Here is an 18,814-nt window from a genome sequence, read left to right as displayed (position 1 = left end):
TTCTCTCTCTCTCTCAAAAAAAGAACTTATACAACATAATAATGGTAATTATTGTTATTCAATTTAAAATGGGGGAAGATATGAGCAGGTATTTCTCCAAAGAAGACAAATAGCTGGCCAACAGACACTTGAAAAGGTATCCAACATCACTGACTGTCGGGAATGTAAATCAAAACCACAATGAGATATTACCTTATACTGTCAGGATGGCTAAAATCAACAGCACAAGAAATAGTAAGTGTTGGTGAGGATGTAGAGAAAAAGGAACACTCATGGAGTGTTGGTGAGATTATAAACTGGTACAGCCACTGTGGAAAACAGTATGGAAATTCCTCAAAAATTAAAAAACAGAACTACCATATAACCCAGTAATTCTACTGCTAGGCATTTACCCAAAGAATATGAAAATACGGATTCAAAAAGTTACATGCATCCCTATGTTTACTGCAGCATTATATACAATAGCCAAGACAGGGAAGCAACCCAAGTGTCCATCAGGAGATAAATAGATAAGATGTGCTGTATATATATGACAGAATATTACTCAGCCATAAAAAAGTGAAATCTTGCCATTTGCAACAGCATGGATGAATCTACAGGGTATAAGGCTAAATGATGTAAGTCACAGAATATTTCATTCTTCTGTGGAATTTGAGAAACAAAACAAAGAATAAAAGACAACCAAGAAAGCAGATTCCTTAATTGAGAACAAATTGGTGGTTACCAGAGGGTGAAGGAGGTAAGGGAATAGGTGACAGGAATTAAGAGTACACTTACTGTGATAAGTAATGTTTGGAATTGTTGAATCACTATATAGTACATCCCAAACTAATATAACACTACATGTTAATCATACCACAATTTAAAAAAAACTATTTTTAAAGTTTTTACTTATGTTCCAATTAACATACAGTGTACATACAGAGTCAGATGCCCAACCATCTGAGCCACCCAGGTGCCTCAATTTTATTAATGTTTTAAAAGAAAATACTCCTGGTTTCATTGACCCATACTACTGTTTGTTGCTTAAGTTTCTATATCATTTATTTCTGCTCTAATCTTTAAATTTTTTTTTTTTTAATTTATTTCTAGGAGAGAGAGAGAGAGACAGCGTGAGCAAGGGAGGGTCAGAGAGAGAGGGAGTCACAGACTGAAACAGGCTCCAGGCTCCGAGCTGGCAGTCAGCACAGAGCCCGACGCGGGGCTCGAACCCACGAACCGCGAGATCATGACCTAAGCGAAAGTCGGACGCTTAACCAACTAAGCCACCCGGGCGCCCCTAATCTTTATTATTTCCATTCTTCTGCTGCCGTTAGGCTTCGCTCTTCTTCCAGCCCCTTTCAGTATTAAGGCTAGGTTGTTTGAGACTTTCCTTGCTTCCTGATGTGTTGCTATATACTCCCCCTTAGGACTACTTTTGTTGCATCCCAAAGGTTTTGGATGGTCATATTTTCATTTGTTTCCATATACTTTTTAAATTTTTTTGCATTTATTACCTGGTTGACCCATTCATTATTTAGTAGCATGTTGTGTAACCTTCATGTATTTGTGGTCTTTCTAAACTTTTTCTTTTGGTTGACTTCAAATTTCACAGTGTTGTGGTGAGAAAATATGCACGGTATGGTTTTAACGTTTCTGTATTTGTTGAGGCCTGCTTTGTGAACTAACGTGATTATGGAGAATGTCCAATGTGCAATTGAAAGAATGTGTATTCTGCTGTTTTAGGATGGAATGTTCTGAATATATCTGTTAAGTCTAGCTGACCCAGTGTGTCATTCAAAGCCATTGTTTCATTCTTGATTTTCTGTTTAGATATCTGTCCACTGATGTATGCAAGGTGTAAAAGTCCCTTATTATATTACTATCAATTAGTTCCTTTAGGCTTATTATTATTTTATATATTTGGGTACTTCTGTTATGTGCATAAATACTTACAATAATAAGATGTGCCCCCTTGATGACATAGTGTACTTCTTCATCTCTTGTTATAGTCAGGTTTAAAGTCTAGTTTATCTCATACAAGTACTGCTACTCATACAAGTATTACTTCTGACATCCATTTGCATGATAATTGTTTCTCCATCCCCTTTCAATCTGCAGGCCTCTTTGGAGTATAAAACAAGTCTCTTGTAGGCAGCATATAGATGGGTCTTTTTTTTTTTTTAATCCATTCTGACATCCTGTGTCTTTGGATTGGAGTGCTTATTAGCCCATTTACGTTCAGAGTAATTGCTGATATGTATTTGGTGTCATTTTATTACTTGTTTTGTTGTTGTTTCTGGAGATTTTCTCTGATTCTTTCTTGTGTTTTTCACTTTTGGTCTTTCCTTTCCACTCAAGGAGTCCCCTTTTAATATTTCTTGCAGGACTGGTTTACTGGTAATGAACTCCTTTAATTTTTGTTTCTGGGAAACTCTATCTCTCCTTCTATTCTGAATGATATCCTTCTTGGATAGATTATTCTTGGCTGCAGATTTTTCCCATTTAGCACTCTGAATGTCCATCATATCACTCCCTTCTGGCTTGCCACGTTTTTGTTGAGAAATCTTCAACTAGCCTTATGGTTTTTCCCTTGTAACTTAAGGACTTCTTTTGTCTTGCTGCTTTTAAGACTTTATCACTATATTTTGCAAATTTAATTACAATACATCTTGGCCTATTTTAAATTTTTTGAGGAACACCACACTATTTTCCATACTGGCTGTACCAATTTACACTCCTACTAACAGTGTACAAGGAGTCCTTTTTCTTCACATCCTCTCCAACACTTGTTATTTCTTGTCTTTTTTATTTTAGCCACTCTAACGGGTGAATGGTGATATCTCCTTATGGTTTTGATTTGTATTTCTCTGGTAATGCATGATATTGAGCATCTTTTCACACATCTGTTGGCCATCTGGATATCTTTTTTGGGAAAAATGTCTAATCGTGTCTTCTGCCTATTTTTTAATTGGATTATATGGTTTTTGAGTGTTGAGTTTTATAAGTTCTTTATTTATTTTGGATATTTATCCCTTATCAGATAAGTCATTTGCAAATATCTTCTCCCATTTATTAAGTCGCCTTTTTGTTTTGTTGATGGTTTTCTTTGCTGTGCCAAAGCTTTTCCTTTTGGTGTAGTCCCAATTGGTTATTTATATTTTGTACTATTCTTTTTTTTTGGGATATAATACCACCTGTATTTTATTTTTTTCTTTATATGTATATGTGTGTGTGTGTGTGTGTGTTGTGTGTATATATATACATATATACACATATATATAGATGATATATCTCTGTGCCTCCTGTATCTAAATGTCTGTTTATCAGATTAGGGAAGTTTTCATCTATGATTTCTTCAAATAAATTCCTGCCCCCTTTTCTCTCTGCTATTCTTCTAAGACTTCTATAATACAAATGTTATTATGTTTTATGGACTCACTAAGTTTCATAAGTCTATTCTTGTTGCATAATTCTTATTCTTTTATGTTCAGCTTCAGTATTTTCTACTATTTTGTCTTCTATAACACTAATTCATTCCTCTGCTTCTTCCAGCCTGTGTTCATTGTAACAAACCTGATTCCAATCTCGGTTTTTACATTCTTCATTTCTGATTCCTTTTTAACTCTTTTATTTCTGTGGTAAGGCTCTGCTTTATGCCTTCTGTTCTTTTCTCAAGTCCAGTGAGTGACATTATGATTGTTGCTTTAAATTCTCTATCAGTCATGTTACTTATACCTGTTTTCCTTAGATCTCTGGCCATGGTCTTATTTTGATTTTTCATTTGGGATGAATTCCTGTCTTTGCATTCTAAGTCTCTGCCCTCTTCCCTGTGTCAGAAAATCCAGTTATGTTTTCCACTCTTGAAAGTAATGGCTTTATGAAGAAGTCAATTAGGGTCTAGGCTCTGGGATTCAGAAAATGTCTCAGAAAATAAAGTTTTTAAAAAAGAAAAAAGGGATTCAATCAGAAAGGAAAAAGTAAAATTGTCACTATTTGCAGATTATATCCATTCAGAAATCTCTAAAGACCACAAAAAAACTATCAGATATCATAAACAACTTCAGTGAAGTTGCAGGATACAAAATTAACACAGAGATTTGTTGTGTTTCTATACACTAGTAACAAAGTAACTGAAAGATAAATTAAAAAAGCAATCCCATTTACAGTTGTACCAAAAAGAATAAAATACACAGGAATAAAGTTGATCAAGGAAATCAAAGACCTGTACACTGAAAACTCTGAACATTTATGAAAGAAAATGAAGACAACACAAATGGAAAGATATATCATGCTCATGGATTTAAAGAATTGATATTTTTAAAACGTCCATGCTACTCAAAGCAACCTACAGATTTAACACAATTCCTTTCAACCAGAACCAGAACCAGAACAAGTAATCCTAAAATTGTAAGACACAAAAGACTCTGGTTAAACAAAGCATCTTGAGAAAGAAGAACAAAACTGGAGTATCACAATTCCAGATTTCAAGATATACCACAAAACTATAGCAATCGAACAGTATAGTACTGGCACAAAAACAGACACAGATCAGTGGAACAGGATAAAGAACCCAGAAATAAACCTGCGCTTGTGTGGTCAATTAATATACAACAAAGCAAGCAAAAATACACAATAGGGGAAAAGGCAGTCTCTTTAATAAATGGTATTGAGAAAACTGGAGTGCTATATGCAACATGATAAAATGGGACTGCTTTCTTACAACACACACAAAAATAAACTGAATGCAGCCTTAGCAACGTGTTTATAGACAAATCTCCTCAGGCAAGGAAAACAAAAGTAAAGGAAAAAAAAAAGAAAGAAATGAGACTACACTAAAATAAAAAGCTTTTCCACAGCAAAGGAAATAATCAACAGAACAATATTAAAACCTACTGAATGGGAGCCGACATCTGCAAATGATACATCCAATAAGAGATTAATGTTCAAAATATATAAAGTACTCATACAACTCAATAAAAAAATAAACTAATTAAAGATAGGCACAGGTACAGAACAGTTATTTTCAAAAGAAGATGTACAAATGGCCAGAAACACATGAAATGACCCTCATCGTCACTAATCACCAGGGAAATGCAATTCAAAACCACAATGAGTTATCACCTTACACCTATCAGAATGGATAGTACCAAAAAGACAAGAAATAACAAGTATTGGTGAGGATGTGGAGAAAAGGGAACCCTCACGCACTGTTGGCAGGAATGTAAATTTGTGCAACTGTGGAAAACACTACTGAAGTTCCTCAAAAAATTAAAAACAGAAACACCAAACGATCTAGTTTTCCCACTATTGGTTATTTACTCAAAGAAAACAATAATGCCAGGACAAAAAGATATATGCATCCTACGTTTACTGCAGTATTAGGTATGGAAGCAACAGATGAATGGATAAAGATCACACACACACACACACACACACACACACACACACAGGAATATTACACAGCCACAAAAAGAGATCTTGCATTTGTGACAATGTGGATGGACCTAGAGGATATTCTGCCAAGTGAAATAATTTAAACAGAGAAAGACAAATACTATATAATATCACTCAAATGTGGAGTCTAATAAACAAAATAGAAACAGACTAATAAATACAGATAACTTGTGGTTTCCAGGAGGGTGATGGGGGGGTGATGGGTGAAAATAAGTGAAGACAATTAAGAGGTACAAATCCAGTTATAAAGCAAATAAATCAGAGGAATGAAAAAGAAAAATACAACATAGGGAATACAGTTTAGAGTATAATAATTCTGTATGATAACCGTAACTACGCTTACTGTGGTGAACACTGTGTACACAGAGAATTGTCAAGTCACTGTGCTGTGCACCTTAAACTAATATAACATTGTGGGTCAACTATAATTTAAAAATACAAAATTTTTAAAAGTTATGTTTTTTCAAAAATGAAACTTTAGGTTTTCCTAACAGTCCATGCGGTAAATGCTGGGATACTGACGGCAGGGAACAGTGATCTTTTTCTCTTCTTTCTCCTTCCCTAATGGTATCCTTCCTAGTAGAGGTCTTCACAGCTGCACATATAATATACCAGTCCATTTCTTGCTTTCTGGCTTTACTTCCCTAATTAGACTGCTATCATTGGCAATTCTGACTCTTGGAACCCCACTTCTATACCCACGTAAGTGCTCTAAACATAGTAGGAACTCCTTAAATGCCATTTGACTTAGTGACCTTATTCTCTGAACATCAAGGAGCCATCAAATCCCATGGCTGAGCTGAGCTGAGCACCTATATCACAGAGAGACCTGGAAAGAAGGCTGGAAAAAACAGAGGCAGCAATAGGGGAAAAGAAGCCATTTGAAGAAAGTAATTCCCCACAGGTCATCCTTTTACATGATCCTTTTACCCACAACATTTAACATATTAATACGTGAATGTTTGATTTTAGACAAACCAAATGGAGAGTTTAACTATTCACATCACAAAGGATTACGGGGTCTCTTTAAAGAGCTCCTTAAGTGCTTTACCACATGGCCTTAAACAGGTGACGGAGTCAGGAACTAACATCAAATATGGTTGCCTTTGCCACTAGATTATCAATTAGGTACTAAGAGCAATTCAAAACTCTGCTGTTTAAAAAGAATCTTGACATTTAGGGAGATTTTGTTGCGTTTTAGGAAAATGGAGCTGGGGAGTATGCTGTTCAGGACGGGGCCCCCACCATTCTTCCTCCTAAATTAAGGGAGAAGGGTTAACTAGGAAAGTTGCAACCATATTCTGGTCTCGATTCCTTTACCTGCCAAGACCCCATCAATCTGACACGTTCACCCCTGTGCAACCACTACACAATTAAAAACACACATACACACACAAAAACCCTAAAACAAACAAAGCCAATGCCCCAAACAGCCCAAAGCATGTCTTCAGTAAACCCTCTGAGTACTTTGAGAAATAAGTCACTTCCTCTCTGAGCAGTCCCAGCTGCCCAAGGGAGTGCTTATGTCTGGAGGCAGGTTTGTTGCAAGAACTAGCTGTTTATGGCAAGGAAACAGGGTTAAGTTAGTGCCCGACTTCGTGCTCACATTTCAGCTACAAGATCAGTTAAAGAATAATGTGAGGAACTGAGACCTTTGAGATCCCCTTGTTACGGGGCACAGTAAAGCTCACGTGACCACCGAGACCGCATCTGATCTCCAACCAGCTCCTGCCTCCTGAAACCTGGGAGAGCCACGGGGCTCCTTCGCGTCACCCCAGCAACTTCAAAAGGTTGGTGCCCAAGTATCTGTCGATAAGGGAACGACACAGAAGCTATTGGAACATTAAATTGTTTAAAGACCAAACTGTCAGACTCAGAAACTAACACCTCTTAAAGGAAAAAACAGTCGAAAGTTATCTCTCAGAAGTCTCCTTAGTACTCTGCATCTTAGAACAGCTATCAGCCAACTAGGACCTTGGAGCCAAATCCGGTTGCTGTCTATCTGTAGACCCAAAAGCTAACCAGGGCGTTTCATTTCATGACGGGGAAATGAAACAAAACTCACATTTCTGGGCCCGCGGAACGGGCCTGGTCTGCCTACTCGAGAGCCGCCTGTGCTGCACGTCGGAAGCAAGTGGGTGAGACAGGCCGCCTGGCCGCTCCCGGGGGTCCCCACGGCCCCTTGGCGGGCAGGCGGNGCTCAGACCCAGCTTCACCACTGTGCCTGCTTATCTTTTCAGGCACAACTGCCCGCCAGCAATTAGCGGTGGGGTTCTACGCCGCAGGACCCCGAGATGCCAGCCAGCTCCGTCTTCGGAGCCCCCTGTCCACGTCCAGGAACCACAGTGCTGGCGACACACGTCCACTTAGCAGGAAACAGGCTGTGAACTGCACGGGCTCCAGTCTCGGACGTCTGCCCCGGCNGAGCGCTTCTAACGCGCCGGTGCCGGGGGAACAAACCCCCGTTCTGTAACCGCAGCCCTCCCCTCCCGCAGTCACCCGTACCTTCTTTCTGCGGTTTCCAGCCGTCTGTCCAGGGGCAGCGACACTCGACTCCAACGACGGGTCGTTATAAAGAACACGTTTGTCAACAGGGCCTGGGTGGCTGTCAGGACTCGCTGGCATCTTGTGTCGGGTGAAAACAGGAAGGTNCCACGTGTGCGTCCAGCCTGCGAGCCCGAGGTGCCTGCTCGGCGCCGTCTCGTCGGCCACGGGCGACGTGTGGGTTCCACCGGCTTTGCGTGCACACGGCCGAGTTCCGGGGACCGGCAGCGCCGCCCCCGCGACACAGACCTGGGTGGTCACAGGAACGAGGACCCTCCGGGCGGGAGGAGCCGGCCAGTCCTGCGCCCTGACGCGCAGAGGTGCCGTCGTCCGGCCGAACGTGTTTGCACGCGGGACTCGGCTTCCTCTGTCCCCCAGCCTACCAAGAATCTGTACACTTGCAGCAAATGTGAACAAATATATTTAGATATATTTAAAAGAATTAAAAAAAAACATTTCACAAAACATGTTGCCATAGGAATTTTTTTTAAGCAATAAATGCCCACATCAAAATTTAAACATTGTTCAAAGTATGATTATCTGTACTAATAAGTAACGCAACAAATTATGTAAACAGAGTCAGATACATTTCCCATTTCCCTGCAGGAGTCACTTCCTTCCTGGGATTGAACCTGTCCCAGACAGTTTTCCAGGGGACCAATTAAGAAACTGCTATTTTCAGAGCAACAAAAATAAAAGCTTTTATTTGTTCATTTGAATATAAAACAGGCGTTATCACAGATGTACAAAGCTTACTGGTGGTTTAACATACGAGAAGGTTGCCGTCCTTTGCACATAAAAATTTTGTTTGAAACCGTGATTGGTTGAGTACATGAATTTCTCTAACCAGTCACCACACTCTATGAAATAACGCTGCTAACATTCAACTGATAAAAGGGACAGTTTCCCTTGGGTAAAGTGTCAAGCAGGATTAAATATATATAATAAACAAGCACCATGAGGAAGCCGCCCTGTTGGGTTAGGTCTGTGTTTCAATGTTCATTGTGTACCCTTCTTTGTGCAAGTTGATTACACGGTTTTGTCTGACTTCAAAAGCACAAGGTCACAAGACAAACATTTTGTTACATTCTCATGAATGATTTATCTACAGCACAATTTCTAATACAGAACGATCCTTCTTTATTGCTGAAACGGGTTTCCTTTCCTTTTACTTGCACAAATGACCTTTGATCCCAGCCCCCAACCCTTTGACCTCAACTCTAACATGAGAGATGACAGGACGTCACTAACCATGTTCACAACCGCACCGCCTTGCATGTGAAGGTCATCCTGGAAGTGACACCTGATTTGTTTGCTTCCGACATCAGCAAGACCTCACAAGTTATCCTGCAATTGTGTTTCCTAATCAGTATGGGATCTGAAGCCTTAAGCCATCCTTCCCCTTAAACAACGTTGGTATGTGTAAGAAAATGTCTTTTTCTGTGTGTGGTGGGGATCTTCCTCCCGTAGGAAGCAGAAGACTGTAGGAATGTGTATCTGAAGCATGTAGAGAAGTATTCACACACAGCAATGAAGTCAAACGATATTTTAAAAATCAAATAATTTGTGGAGATGGAAGGATGCACCCCACATGCAGACAAATTGTTAAAAATGCCACTTAAAATTTTAAGAAAACAATTAGCCTTGGATCTCGGAAGTCAAACAAAACTCTCTTTTAGCAAAGGGCTTACTGCTGGCGCATATAGCAAAGGCAGATGAAGACACTGCCTACAATATAATGAAAAGTGAATCTAAAGTTTGCCCAGCAACAATCTTGGTCATGCATTTCTAGCAACGAGAGCCACTGCGGGGTCGTATTGGGGCAGTTACAAGATAAATAAATCACGCTTGGACAGCTGATACCTCTTCTTGGCTGGACACAGATGGGCCAATTCAATCAAGGAGTGTACAGGTGAGACATGAAAACTGGAAGGCGTGTGAGGCAGCAGCAGCAGCAAGAGACGGAAATCAGAAACGTGGTATCCACAGGTGGCGAAATGAAGGCAGCTGTGAGGCTTTCTTGCTCCAGCCAGTGGCTCTGTTAGGAGTCCCGGGGCAGCTCATGCGGGTTCCCTGTGGGTTCTGCTCACGCCGGGGCAGGGAGCCCCAGAGAGCTGGCCGAGGAGACGATCTCCTAGGTGGGTCTTTTCCCTTAAAGCTGTTCTGGACACTCTGTCCACTCCATACAATGGCCATCGGAGGGGAATCAACACAACCCAGTGCAAATGACCGCAGAATATCATTCCTTTTCATACCAAGGACCAAAAAGGGGTGACACTAACAAAGATGATGAGGAACGTGGTGCAGCGGGTCCCTGCAGCTCCGAGAGCAGCGCTACATGCCACCTGCCTTCCCTAACGCCCGCTCCGTGTACTAAGCACATGCTGGCACACCGTTCGCTGTTGCCCCCACAGCAAAGGAAAAATAGTGCACATTCAGCCTCAAATTCCTTCCCCATCTCTGAGATGGCAATAATTTCACTTGCTGGTCTCTGGTTCTAGAAGAAACATTTAGACCGGGCTACCGGCAATCTGCGATTGCTCACATCAGCAAAGTGGGTGTGAGAGAATCTCTCTTTATCTACAGTACAGTGGAGGGGACACCATGCAAGTGACAGGTTCTGCATTTTAAACTTTAAAATCTCCTTTGTTCATTAGTGAATTTATATTTCATATATATATATTTGTTGTGATACTATCCACGCAAGATAATACAACACTTTTTTTATATTAGCAAACATTACAAGACTTTAATGTTCTTGAATGTTTTTCTCTTTTATACTTCTAAAGAGATCAAAATAAATTAAACGTTTTGTACATAATTACATATGAAGAAGTTAACTTATTTTATCTTTTTAGTTTAGTACAAAGATATCTGCAAGAGAGTTGCCGAAATACACCTTATGTATAATTCCTTCTCATTCTATGCTAACTTCCAAGGCTGTATGTTAGCCTTTGTTTCTTCAGTACATTTCTGACAAAGAAAGCTGCTAAAATCTAATTGGAAGGTGCTATTTGGAAGGTTTTCTCGTACCTCAACAAACTTTCCTAAAAGGATGAGATCTAGCAATGGCTTAAATCAGTAACAAGGTCCATGTCATTAAGATTTCATGACACATTAAACAGAGAAAACAATTCTTTGTCACACTACATAAATTGTTTAAAAGAACCCATCCGGAGGGCAGAATATTTTTTAATTGCTATTTTGGCTTAACAAAATACCACATTTACGAAGAAAGCACTTATTATCCAATAATTAAAAAAAAAGAAAAGAAAGTTTTTGAAATGGGTTTTTCCAACAAACTGAAGGCAGTAATCCAAAGTCCTTCTGAGCAAACTGCAGTGGTAAATTCACATTTCACGTTTCACCCCCATGCCGATCAGGACGCTGTGGAGTCTCGCCGAGGCGTGACCGAAGGCTCCATCCCGGAGAACGTTGCCCCTGTGTCTGCAAACTTTATTGACACTGAGAAAAGTGTTTCCTTCCCTGGAAAGGTCCATGGGAGCCAGAGACGAGACTACATGTTGTAGGCCACATAGATGGGGTCCAGCTGGTCGGCCAAAAACCCGTCACGCAGGTGCATGCGCTGCTTCTCTCCCCGGGAGTTGATGGGGATGACACCGATGTCCACCACGACCACCACCCCCACCACCAGGTAGTGCTCCTCTAGGACCACATTGGTCACCAAGGGGACCAGGTCCAAGGCTTCTTGCTCCGACCCATCAAGCTCAACCACCACCACCAACAAATTTGTCCAGGTGAATACAGCGCTGGAAGAGAGAAAAAATCATCACTATACAGTGAGGTTTTTATTTAACGATTACGTTTTCTCATCAAGAAGTTCCGTCCATCTGGGTCTTTTCGGATCTGCCTGTGTGCTGACAGTCTCTCTGAGCCCATGGCCGTCAGCCCATTAAGTGCTGCACACGAGCCTGTCACTGGCATTTTCTAACGGTGGCTCCCGTGGTGGCTGCTGCGTGAGCACGTGATCTAGCCATCATCCTGACGGCGGCCCTGCCCTCTGCCCCCAGCCACTGCCGAGGGACGTGCAGCGGCCGGGGAGCACAGGATCCCTACCACCGGCGTGCTATGCCCCTAAGGTGGAGTCTGTGTCCAGCTCTTGGGCTCAGGGCCAGTACGCAACGTGGTCAGTGGTCAGTTAGCAGAGGCTGGAGAACAGCCAGGGCTTTGGGGCTGCTCCTGCCTGGCCTGTGCCACAGCGGGAGGATGAGCAACGTGGAGAAGAGCCACCAGCTCTGTGCTCAGCTGACGGGGGGCCCCAGTCACACTGGCGTCAGCTAACCCAGTGGTCAACTACACACACGGGGGCACAGTAACTGCTTCAAGTACTGAGTCTGGAATGAGCCTAATGCAGCAAGAGGCGACCTTTATGGGGGGAAATTCCTCAAGAACATCAGGGATTGATCCAGAAGTATTTTATTTGGAAGTATTTCAGCGGAAGGTCACCCAGAGTATTTGGTCTGGCCAGTCTGTGGAAGCCTAAGCTTGGTGCTTTACACGGTCAGCCACCTGAACTTTATATGGTTGGTTTTTAAAAAGTGGTGGTTGCAGGGTGCACTGCTCCTGGTGCACACGGCATGCTGGCCGCAGAGGTCAGAAGGGTCCCAGGGTAGAGGGGCTGCATGCAGGAGCTGCTGGTATCTGCTTTTCCAGCCAGATGCACAGAAGGTTCTAAGCGGTAGCAAGTATTTGGGAAACTCACTATGCTTTCTAATAGTGTAAGAATACATTTATTCAGAAAAAATAGCTCACACCTCTTGCTTAGGATAACCAATAAATATATTAATGTGGAAGGAAACAGTGGAGAATGTGTTGGACTGATTCCTACCTCCGGGTCTGGCTTGGTGAGGAGTGTGTGTACCCAAGCCAACAGTCCTGCCAAGGTCTGTTCCCAACATGTGCTGGTGCCGAATTCCCATCATATGACTGTTTGTGACACTACAATACTGCTCTGCATGGCCCAAGTGAGCCCATCCTGAATTTGTGGTATCACACGTTATATACATATAGTAGCCACGTTGGGAATGACTTAATGATAGTGTGTGACGCTGATGGCACAGTATTACAAACCAGGCCAGATTTCTGTATTTGGTGGGGGAGAGGTTTGCCAAGAAGCTGTGGGCAGAACAAGCACCTCTCTCCTTCCATCCAAGCTTCCCCAGGCCCAGAGATGTCAGCCACTGGAGACAAGGATGAGAAGGGAAAGATGTGGTCAGCTGGACTGTGCCACCGTGTGCAGTCACATCGAGTGACACGTATGAGCCTTGGTACGAGGCACCTGACGGGGCACGCTGGCGGAGCAGCACAGGCCCGGTGAAGGAAGGAAGGAGGAGCAAGAACAACAGAGTGGGCTGCACTGGGCGGTTTCCGGCGACAGAGCCCAGCACAGCTAAGCCACTGCCTTTCTCTCCGGTGCCCATGCGAACAGGGCTGAGCGCCAGGCACCACATGCATCAGGTGAGGCCACACAGCAGGTGGCAACAGCAGTGCTTAGAACAAAACCTTGAGCCCTGGCTAGAAACCCACGAGGAGCGCCTGCCACACCTGCGAGGGGCAGACAGCGTTCCACACGGGAGACGCGAGAGGGAGGTGGTGCAAACCAGTCTGAAGTATTTTCTCCCAGGCACAGAGATGGAAGGCTGCAACTGAGGTGCAGCCCTGCGCCATTTCTGGGCTGGGGTCCTTCTAGATGCGGACAGGCAGCTCCCGCAGTTCAGGGCGAGCAGACACGGGTCCAGGTCTGAAGCACAGCACTGTGCGGGGAGTGACGGCTCGCAGCTCTTCCCTGTTGCCAAACCTGCCGCGCTCCCGTTCAGTAAACGGCAACAGACAACCAGCCTGCAATCCGTTCTCATGAGGCAACAATCAATCTCAGGCCAATCTACTCACGAGGGAAAACTGCTCCCAAGAGATTTCAGAACGTGCCCCATTTTGGGTTCCTGACCTGAGCTTCGAGAGCAGCCCTCTGCCAGTTCCGGGACCCAACAGACGCACAAACCTACAGTTACAGCCTCACGCTGAGCCACTTTTCACGCTTAAACACCACGTAAAGGCGCTCACTGAGCTTGAGAAAGGGCTCCGTGCTGCGGCCCCCGGGCCAGCCCCGGCACTGTGGGCCACCGTCAACACTGCCAACGAAACGGACCAGGGAGGGAGCCCAGCTCCAGGACAGGCCCCAGGGCCCCAGCCCACCAGATGGCGCCTGGTGTAACTTCCCTCCCATCTGAGCCTTACAGCCCGTGAAGGAGCCTCACTCTGAAGCGCCTGCTCGTATGCGTGTGTGCACTACGCTCTTGCAGATCCCACGCAAGTAAGCGACAATTTCCCGGACTTGGTCCCCAGGCGCATCGTTCTCAGGAAACACACAACACGCAGACTCTATGCCAGGCGTGCCCTTTTACAGCTAAGTTATTAGCTCTGAGGTAAAGGGCTACAATCCAAAGCCAAGGCTCTCCTGCACAGGCCACCCCGCCCCCGTCCATTCCCAGAGCCACACACTCGCCGTCCTGCGCCGCTGTGCACACGCCCGCCCACGACTCACCATTCTGTGATGCTTTTATGGGCTCTGATGACCGAGGTCTCAATGTCGATTGGGTGATACCGCATTCCCCGCAGCTCCATCGCCTCATCTAGAGCCCCCACTACGTACAGGGCGTCGTGGCGCTCTGTGTAGGGAATGGAAAGTGTGTGAACTTCACCACAATGGTGCTCCGGTTGCTTAAAAAAAAAAGACTAAAACTACCCCTGACAGAGATGCAGAGGAACAGGGTCACTGAGGGAGGGCAGCCAGCTCCTTTCTACCAGGGTCGCTGTGCAGCCTGGGGCTCCCAAGGAAGCTGCCAGGCCAGCACTGTGATCTCCCAGGAGTGCTGGTCGCACACCCGTAACGGCCCTCCGTGCCGCAACACCACGGGGCAGAGTGCGGTCCGGGACCGCTTCTGTGCACCCTCGGTCCACCAGCTCGTGCGCCTGGCGGCCCTCAGAGTGCCCTCCCAAAGCCCTAGGGTCAGGGCACAGCACAGCCAAATTTAACCTGGGTCCCTCNGGCGGGGGGGGGGGCTGGGGCGAGAGGGCATAGTTTCTGATAACGCTTGTGAACAAAAATTTCCTTAGTTCATGTAACCATTAAACGTCTTCTTACTCACGCAAACCTTGGACAATGACAACAAGCAGTCAGTCCATTTTTCCTTAAAAGTGAGGAGACACCCTCAATCTTTAGGGTAGTAAATGCATCGGACAGTATTTGAAAGAAGTAATCAACATACAGATGCCAGAAAAGAAATCTTTTCCAGTTTTCGGAGGGGGGGGCAAGAGTGCTATCCGGCCCCTCCCCAGAACTCCACAGGGTGGGGCTGGCCGAGGTCCTGGGGAGGTCTGGATCACCGTGGCCCTGCATCTCTTAGATCTTCCCGGGAGTGCCAGATAACACACGGCAATAAAATAGTCTCTGGTTTTCCCACATTGCAAACATGATACCAAAATATTCTTGGGCTTTCCCCCTAAATTTATGACACTCCAGCCAGGTTTACAGAGAGAGCTCCCGCCAGGCAGCTGTGTCAGGAAGCCTTCTGGAAAGTCACCTCCTGGGGTTTGGGTCTGTCAAAGTCTCTGCTCCCATTTTGAAATAACTGAGTCTTGCCTCTATTTTGTGTAGAACTAGGAGCTGAGACTTTAATAGCAAGTAGAGCTTTACATTTTTATCTTTCGTAACTTCCCTGCCTGGCAACAGCTCCCCTCGAGGCAGCAGCAGCAGCCTCCACGTGACCAGGCCTGGGCGCCTCACTACCTCCTCCTCCTGACGGCTGCACCCCGTCAGGTCCTGCAGCCACCGCCCAGCTGTGGTCTCAGGCGGGCCTCAGTGGGACTGGCCAGCTGCAGGAGGGGCCGGGGCCTGTCCAGGGCAACCTGGGGCACCGCGTCCCGGGCGGCGCGCACTCTGGCTCTGTGAGGACTTGGGGCACCGCGTCCCGGGCGGCGCGCGCTCTGGCTCTGTGAGAACCTGGGGCACCGCGTCCCGGGCACCGCGCACTCTGGCTCCTGCGACAACTTGGAGGCATGGCGTCACGGGCAGCGCGCACTCTGGCTCCTGCGAGAGCACACGGTATGAGAGCACACGGTATACGAAGCGGGGATTCAGCTTGCTGGACACGCTCACACCGACCGTCCCCTCTTTCACACTCAGCTGCTTCTCCTGGTGTGCAGCCAGCAGGCACGAGTAGCTCCTGGGTCTGGGGTCCCAAGTCCACACAAGCTCTCAGGCCTGGGGACCTGGTTTCCCCACCCACCTGCCTGGGCTCTTACCTCCGTTTGCGTCTGTGAGCTCTGTCCTCCGCAGGAACCCCAAGTAGCCCGTCCGTGCCCAGACCGTCTGGGTGTCTCCAAAACTTAACCTTGAGTTGAAGTGGTCTGACTGAAGGGACTCATCTCCATAAATGGTGAAGTAGCCACTAGCGTTGTGGGCACTGTGAACCCAGATCTGCTCGGGAAGCAACACAACTGGGTGAGTTGGCCTGGGAGTGTCTGGGGAAGAAACCAGGTGCACATGGAGCTGATCAATGTGCCCGAGCAGCAGGGCAAGGCCACGTGAGTCTCACGCAGGCTTTCGGGGGGCCAGAGAGGCGCGAAGCAAACAACCAAGCTGTCCGCCTACGGAGAAGCTCGTTAGAACAGGGAGGGTTTTACAGGAGGCAATCAAGTGAGCAATGTTGTAGTTTCCTTGCACTTGTTCAAATATAATGATTGTTTCTAAACAGCAATTTGGAAAAATGCTAAAAACCTTTAACAATTATTTTTCCCTTTCACGTGGTTCACGCACTTCTGGGGAGATATTCCAAGAGAACAGCAGAAACCAGAACTCAAAGAGGGAAAGGCACATAACAGCAAATCTGGGAAACAAAATAACGTGTGTGTGTGTGTGTGTGTGTGTGTGTGTGTGTGTGTGTGTGTGAGACACTGGGGCAAATGAGAAAGAACAACATTTTCACTCAAAATGATGGTCATGCAGAGCCACGGAAAAGACTGGAAGTTAAGCCAATAAGGCCCTGAAACACACATAAAACTGCATGCAGTTCTGTCTGTGCAGGGAAAAGAATCCGAAGTCAGGGTCTTCTGGACTACAGGATGTTTCTAGTAAAGACGTTCTGAGTTTGGTGGTTTCTGTTATTTCATTTACAATGAAAAATGGACAAGTGAGAGGCAGTCCACCTCGTCTGCACTGTCCCCAAAGCTCTCAGACACCGTGGGCACATCACAGCCACGCAGGCAGTAACTGCTGAACACACCCAACCCTCGAGTAGAGAAAGAAGCGACACCATCATACAAGGGTAATGAAGCCTGTCTCTTGTTCTCAGACACCCCGGAGCTCGCCTCACCTGGTGGACACCCCAGAGCCTGCCTCACCTGGTAAGACACCCCAGAACCTGCTTCACCTGGTGGACACCCCAGAACTCACCTCACCCAGGTGGGAGTCACCCAACGGTCCTTTTGTTTCTGGATTGGCGATTATGATCCGTACCCCTGGGAGTATCTATGTGGCAGAGGAAAATGTTCTGGTCAGAGGACAGATAGGCAGATGCCACACCAATCAACCTTTCTGTGGCCTTTATGCTGTGTGCCTGTTTTCCTTTCTAAAACTGTCTAGAAAGTGGCATGGCCTTAAATCAACATCATGTAACATAATTACTGCGTGACAATTGCATCTTATTGTAATTATTACTATAATGATAGCACCTGTGTCAAGGTGCTCTTCAAATTAAGAATCTGGGGACACCCGGGGGGCTCAGTCAGTTAAGCATCTGACTCTTGGTTTCAGCTCAGTTCATCATCTCATGGTTTCTGGGATCAAGCCATGCATCAGGCTCTGTGCTGACAGCAAGAAGCCTGCTTGGGATTCTCTCTCTCTCTCTCTCTCTCTCTCTCTCTCCCTCCCCCCCTTCTAAAATAAGCAAACAAAAACATTAGGAGTCTGAATAAAAACATAATGACTGATATAACTTAACTCAGCCTGATGCATGCAAAATAGGAATTTTTAGACATCTCAACTAATTTTTCAATTATATTTAACATTGTGCCTGACATCATGGCATGTGAATGTGGATGAAGGGTGAGGTTTGCAGTAGGTGCTGAATTCAGGAAGCAGCTCACGTATCAAGGTTTCAGAGATGCGTGTGGACTGAAGGCAGGTGTGGCGGGAGGAAGTGAGAGGTGGTGTGTCTCTCTGTGCGGTCCGGCGTGTTCTGACTAGCGAGCCTGTGCGGCTCTCCCTGTCCTCAGTTATGCTTCTGACGCTCTCCTGCCCGGCACTGTCTTTTATTTTAATGTTCGCATCAACCATCTCCTGCTTAATGGAAGTTTGGATTAGAAGCATTTTGAATTTCACTGAAACCACATGCATCTGGAAGCACGAGTGGAGTCTGCAAACTCAGACTAAAGCCCGTGTGGGTTCAGTGAACTGGGCCTTGTAAGCTGAGCTTCGGTAAGAGCTCTGGGAACAGGTGTCCTGTCCCCTGGCCTGAGGTGTGACATGGTGGCTCTGGGCCCCGTGTCGCCAAAGGCTGAGTTAGGGCAGGTCAGCAGCGTCCCTACCATGAGAACCGCCTTAGCGGCAAGAATTCTAACTGGTGCCCAGGTAGACACAGACTATCAAGGATCCAGAAGTGACAGAAGACACTTCTGGAATGACATCAGGTGGAGAAGAGATAGGACAACGGAGGCCAAAAGCAGAAAAAATAAATCTTCACTTTGGTGTGAATATACTTCTCACCCTCTGCTTGTATAACAACATGTGGCAGAACTACCCCCCCCCCCCCCCCAA

The 18,814-nt window shown here is 45.4% G+C and overlaps 1 protein-coding gene and 1 long non-coding RNA gene across 2 annotated transcripts in view; both read right to left on the bottom strand.

The window, feature by feature from the left end:
• The window catches only part of LOC144226947 (uncharacterized), a 30,226-nt gene extending 22,177 nt beyond the window's left edge, over positions 1-8,049 (bottom strand). Inside the window, exon 1 of the long non-coding RNA XR_013333797.1 lies at positions 7,942-8,049. This is a non-coding gene — a long non-coding RNA (uncharacterized LOC144226947). The remainder of the gene's footprint in view (positions 1-7,941) is intronic.
• A 606-nt stretch (positions 8,050-8,655) lies between these two features.
• The window catches only part of DIP2C (disco interacting protein 2 homolog C), a 186,786-nt gene continuing 176,627 nt past the window's right edge, over positions 8,656-18,814 (bottom strand). The window contains exons 35-38 of the mRNA XM_077758432.1: positions 17,453-17,527; positions 16,303-16,477; positions 14,543-14,666; positions 8,656-11,750 (exon numbers count right to left, since the gene is read on the bottom strand). Coding sequence (XP_077614558.1) covers positions 11,498-11,750; positions 14,543-14,666; positions 16,303-16,477; positions 17,453-17,527 — 627 coding nt within the window. The 3' untranslated portion in view covers positions 8,656-11,497. The remainder of the gene's footprint in view (positions 11,751-14,542; positions 14,667-16,302; positions 16,478-17,452; positions 17,528-18,814) is intronic.

This window comes from Crocuta crocuta, unplaced genomic scaffold (genome assembly GCF_008692635.1).
Source record: "Crocuta crocuta isolate KB4526 unplaced genomic scaffold, BGI_CrCroc_1.0 scaffold32, whole genome shotgun sequence".
In the NCBI taxonomy this organism is placed as follows: domain Eukaryota; kingdom Metazoa; phylum Chordata; class Mammalia; order Carnivora; family Hyaenidae; genus Crocuta; species Crocuta crocuta.
This window is presented reverse-complemented; position numbering and strand designations above follow the sequence as displayed.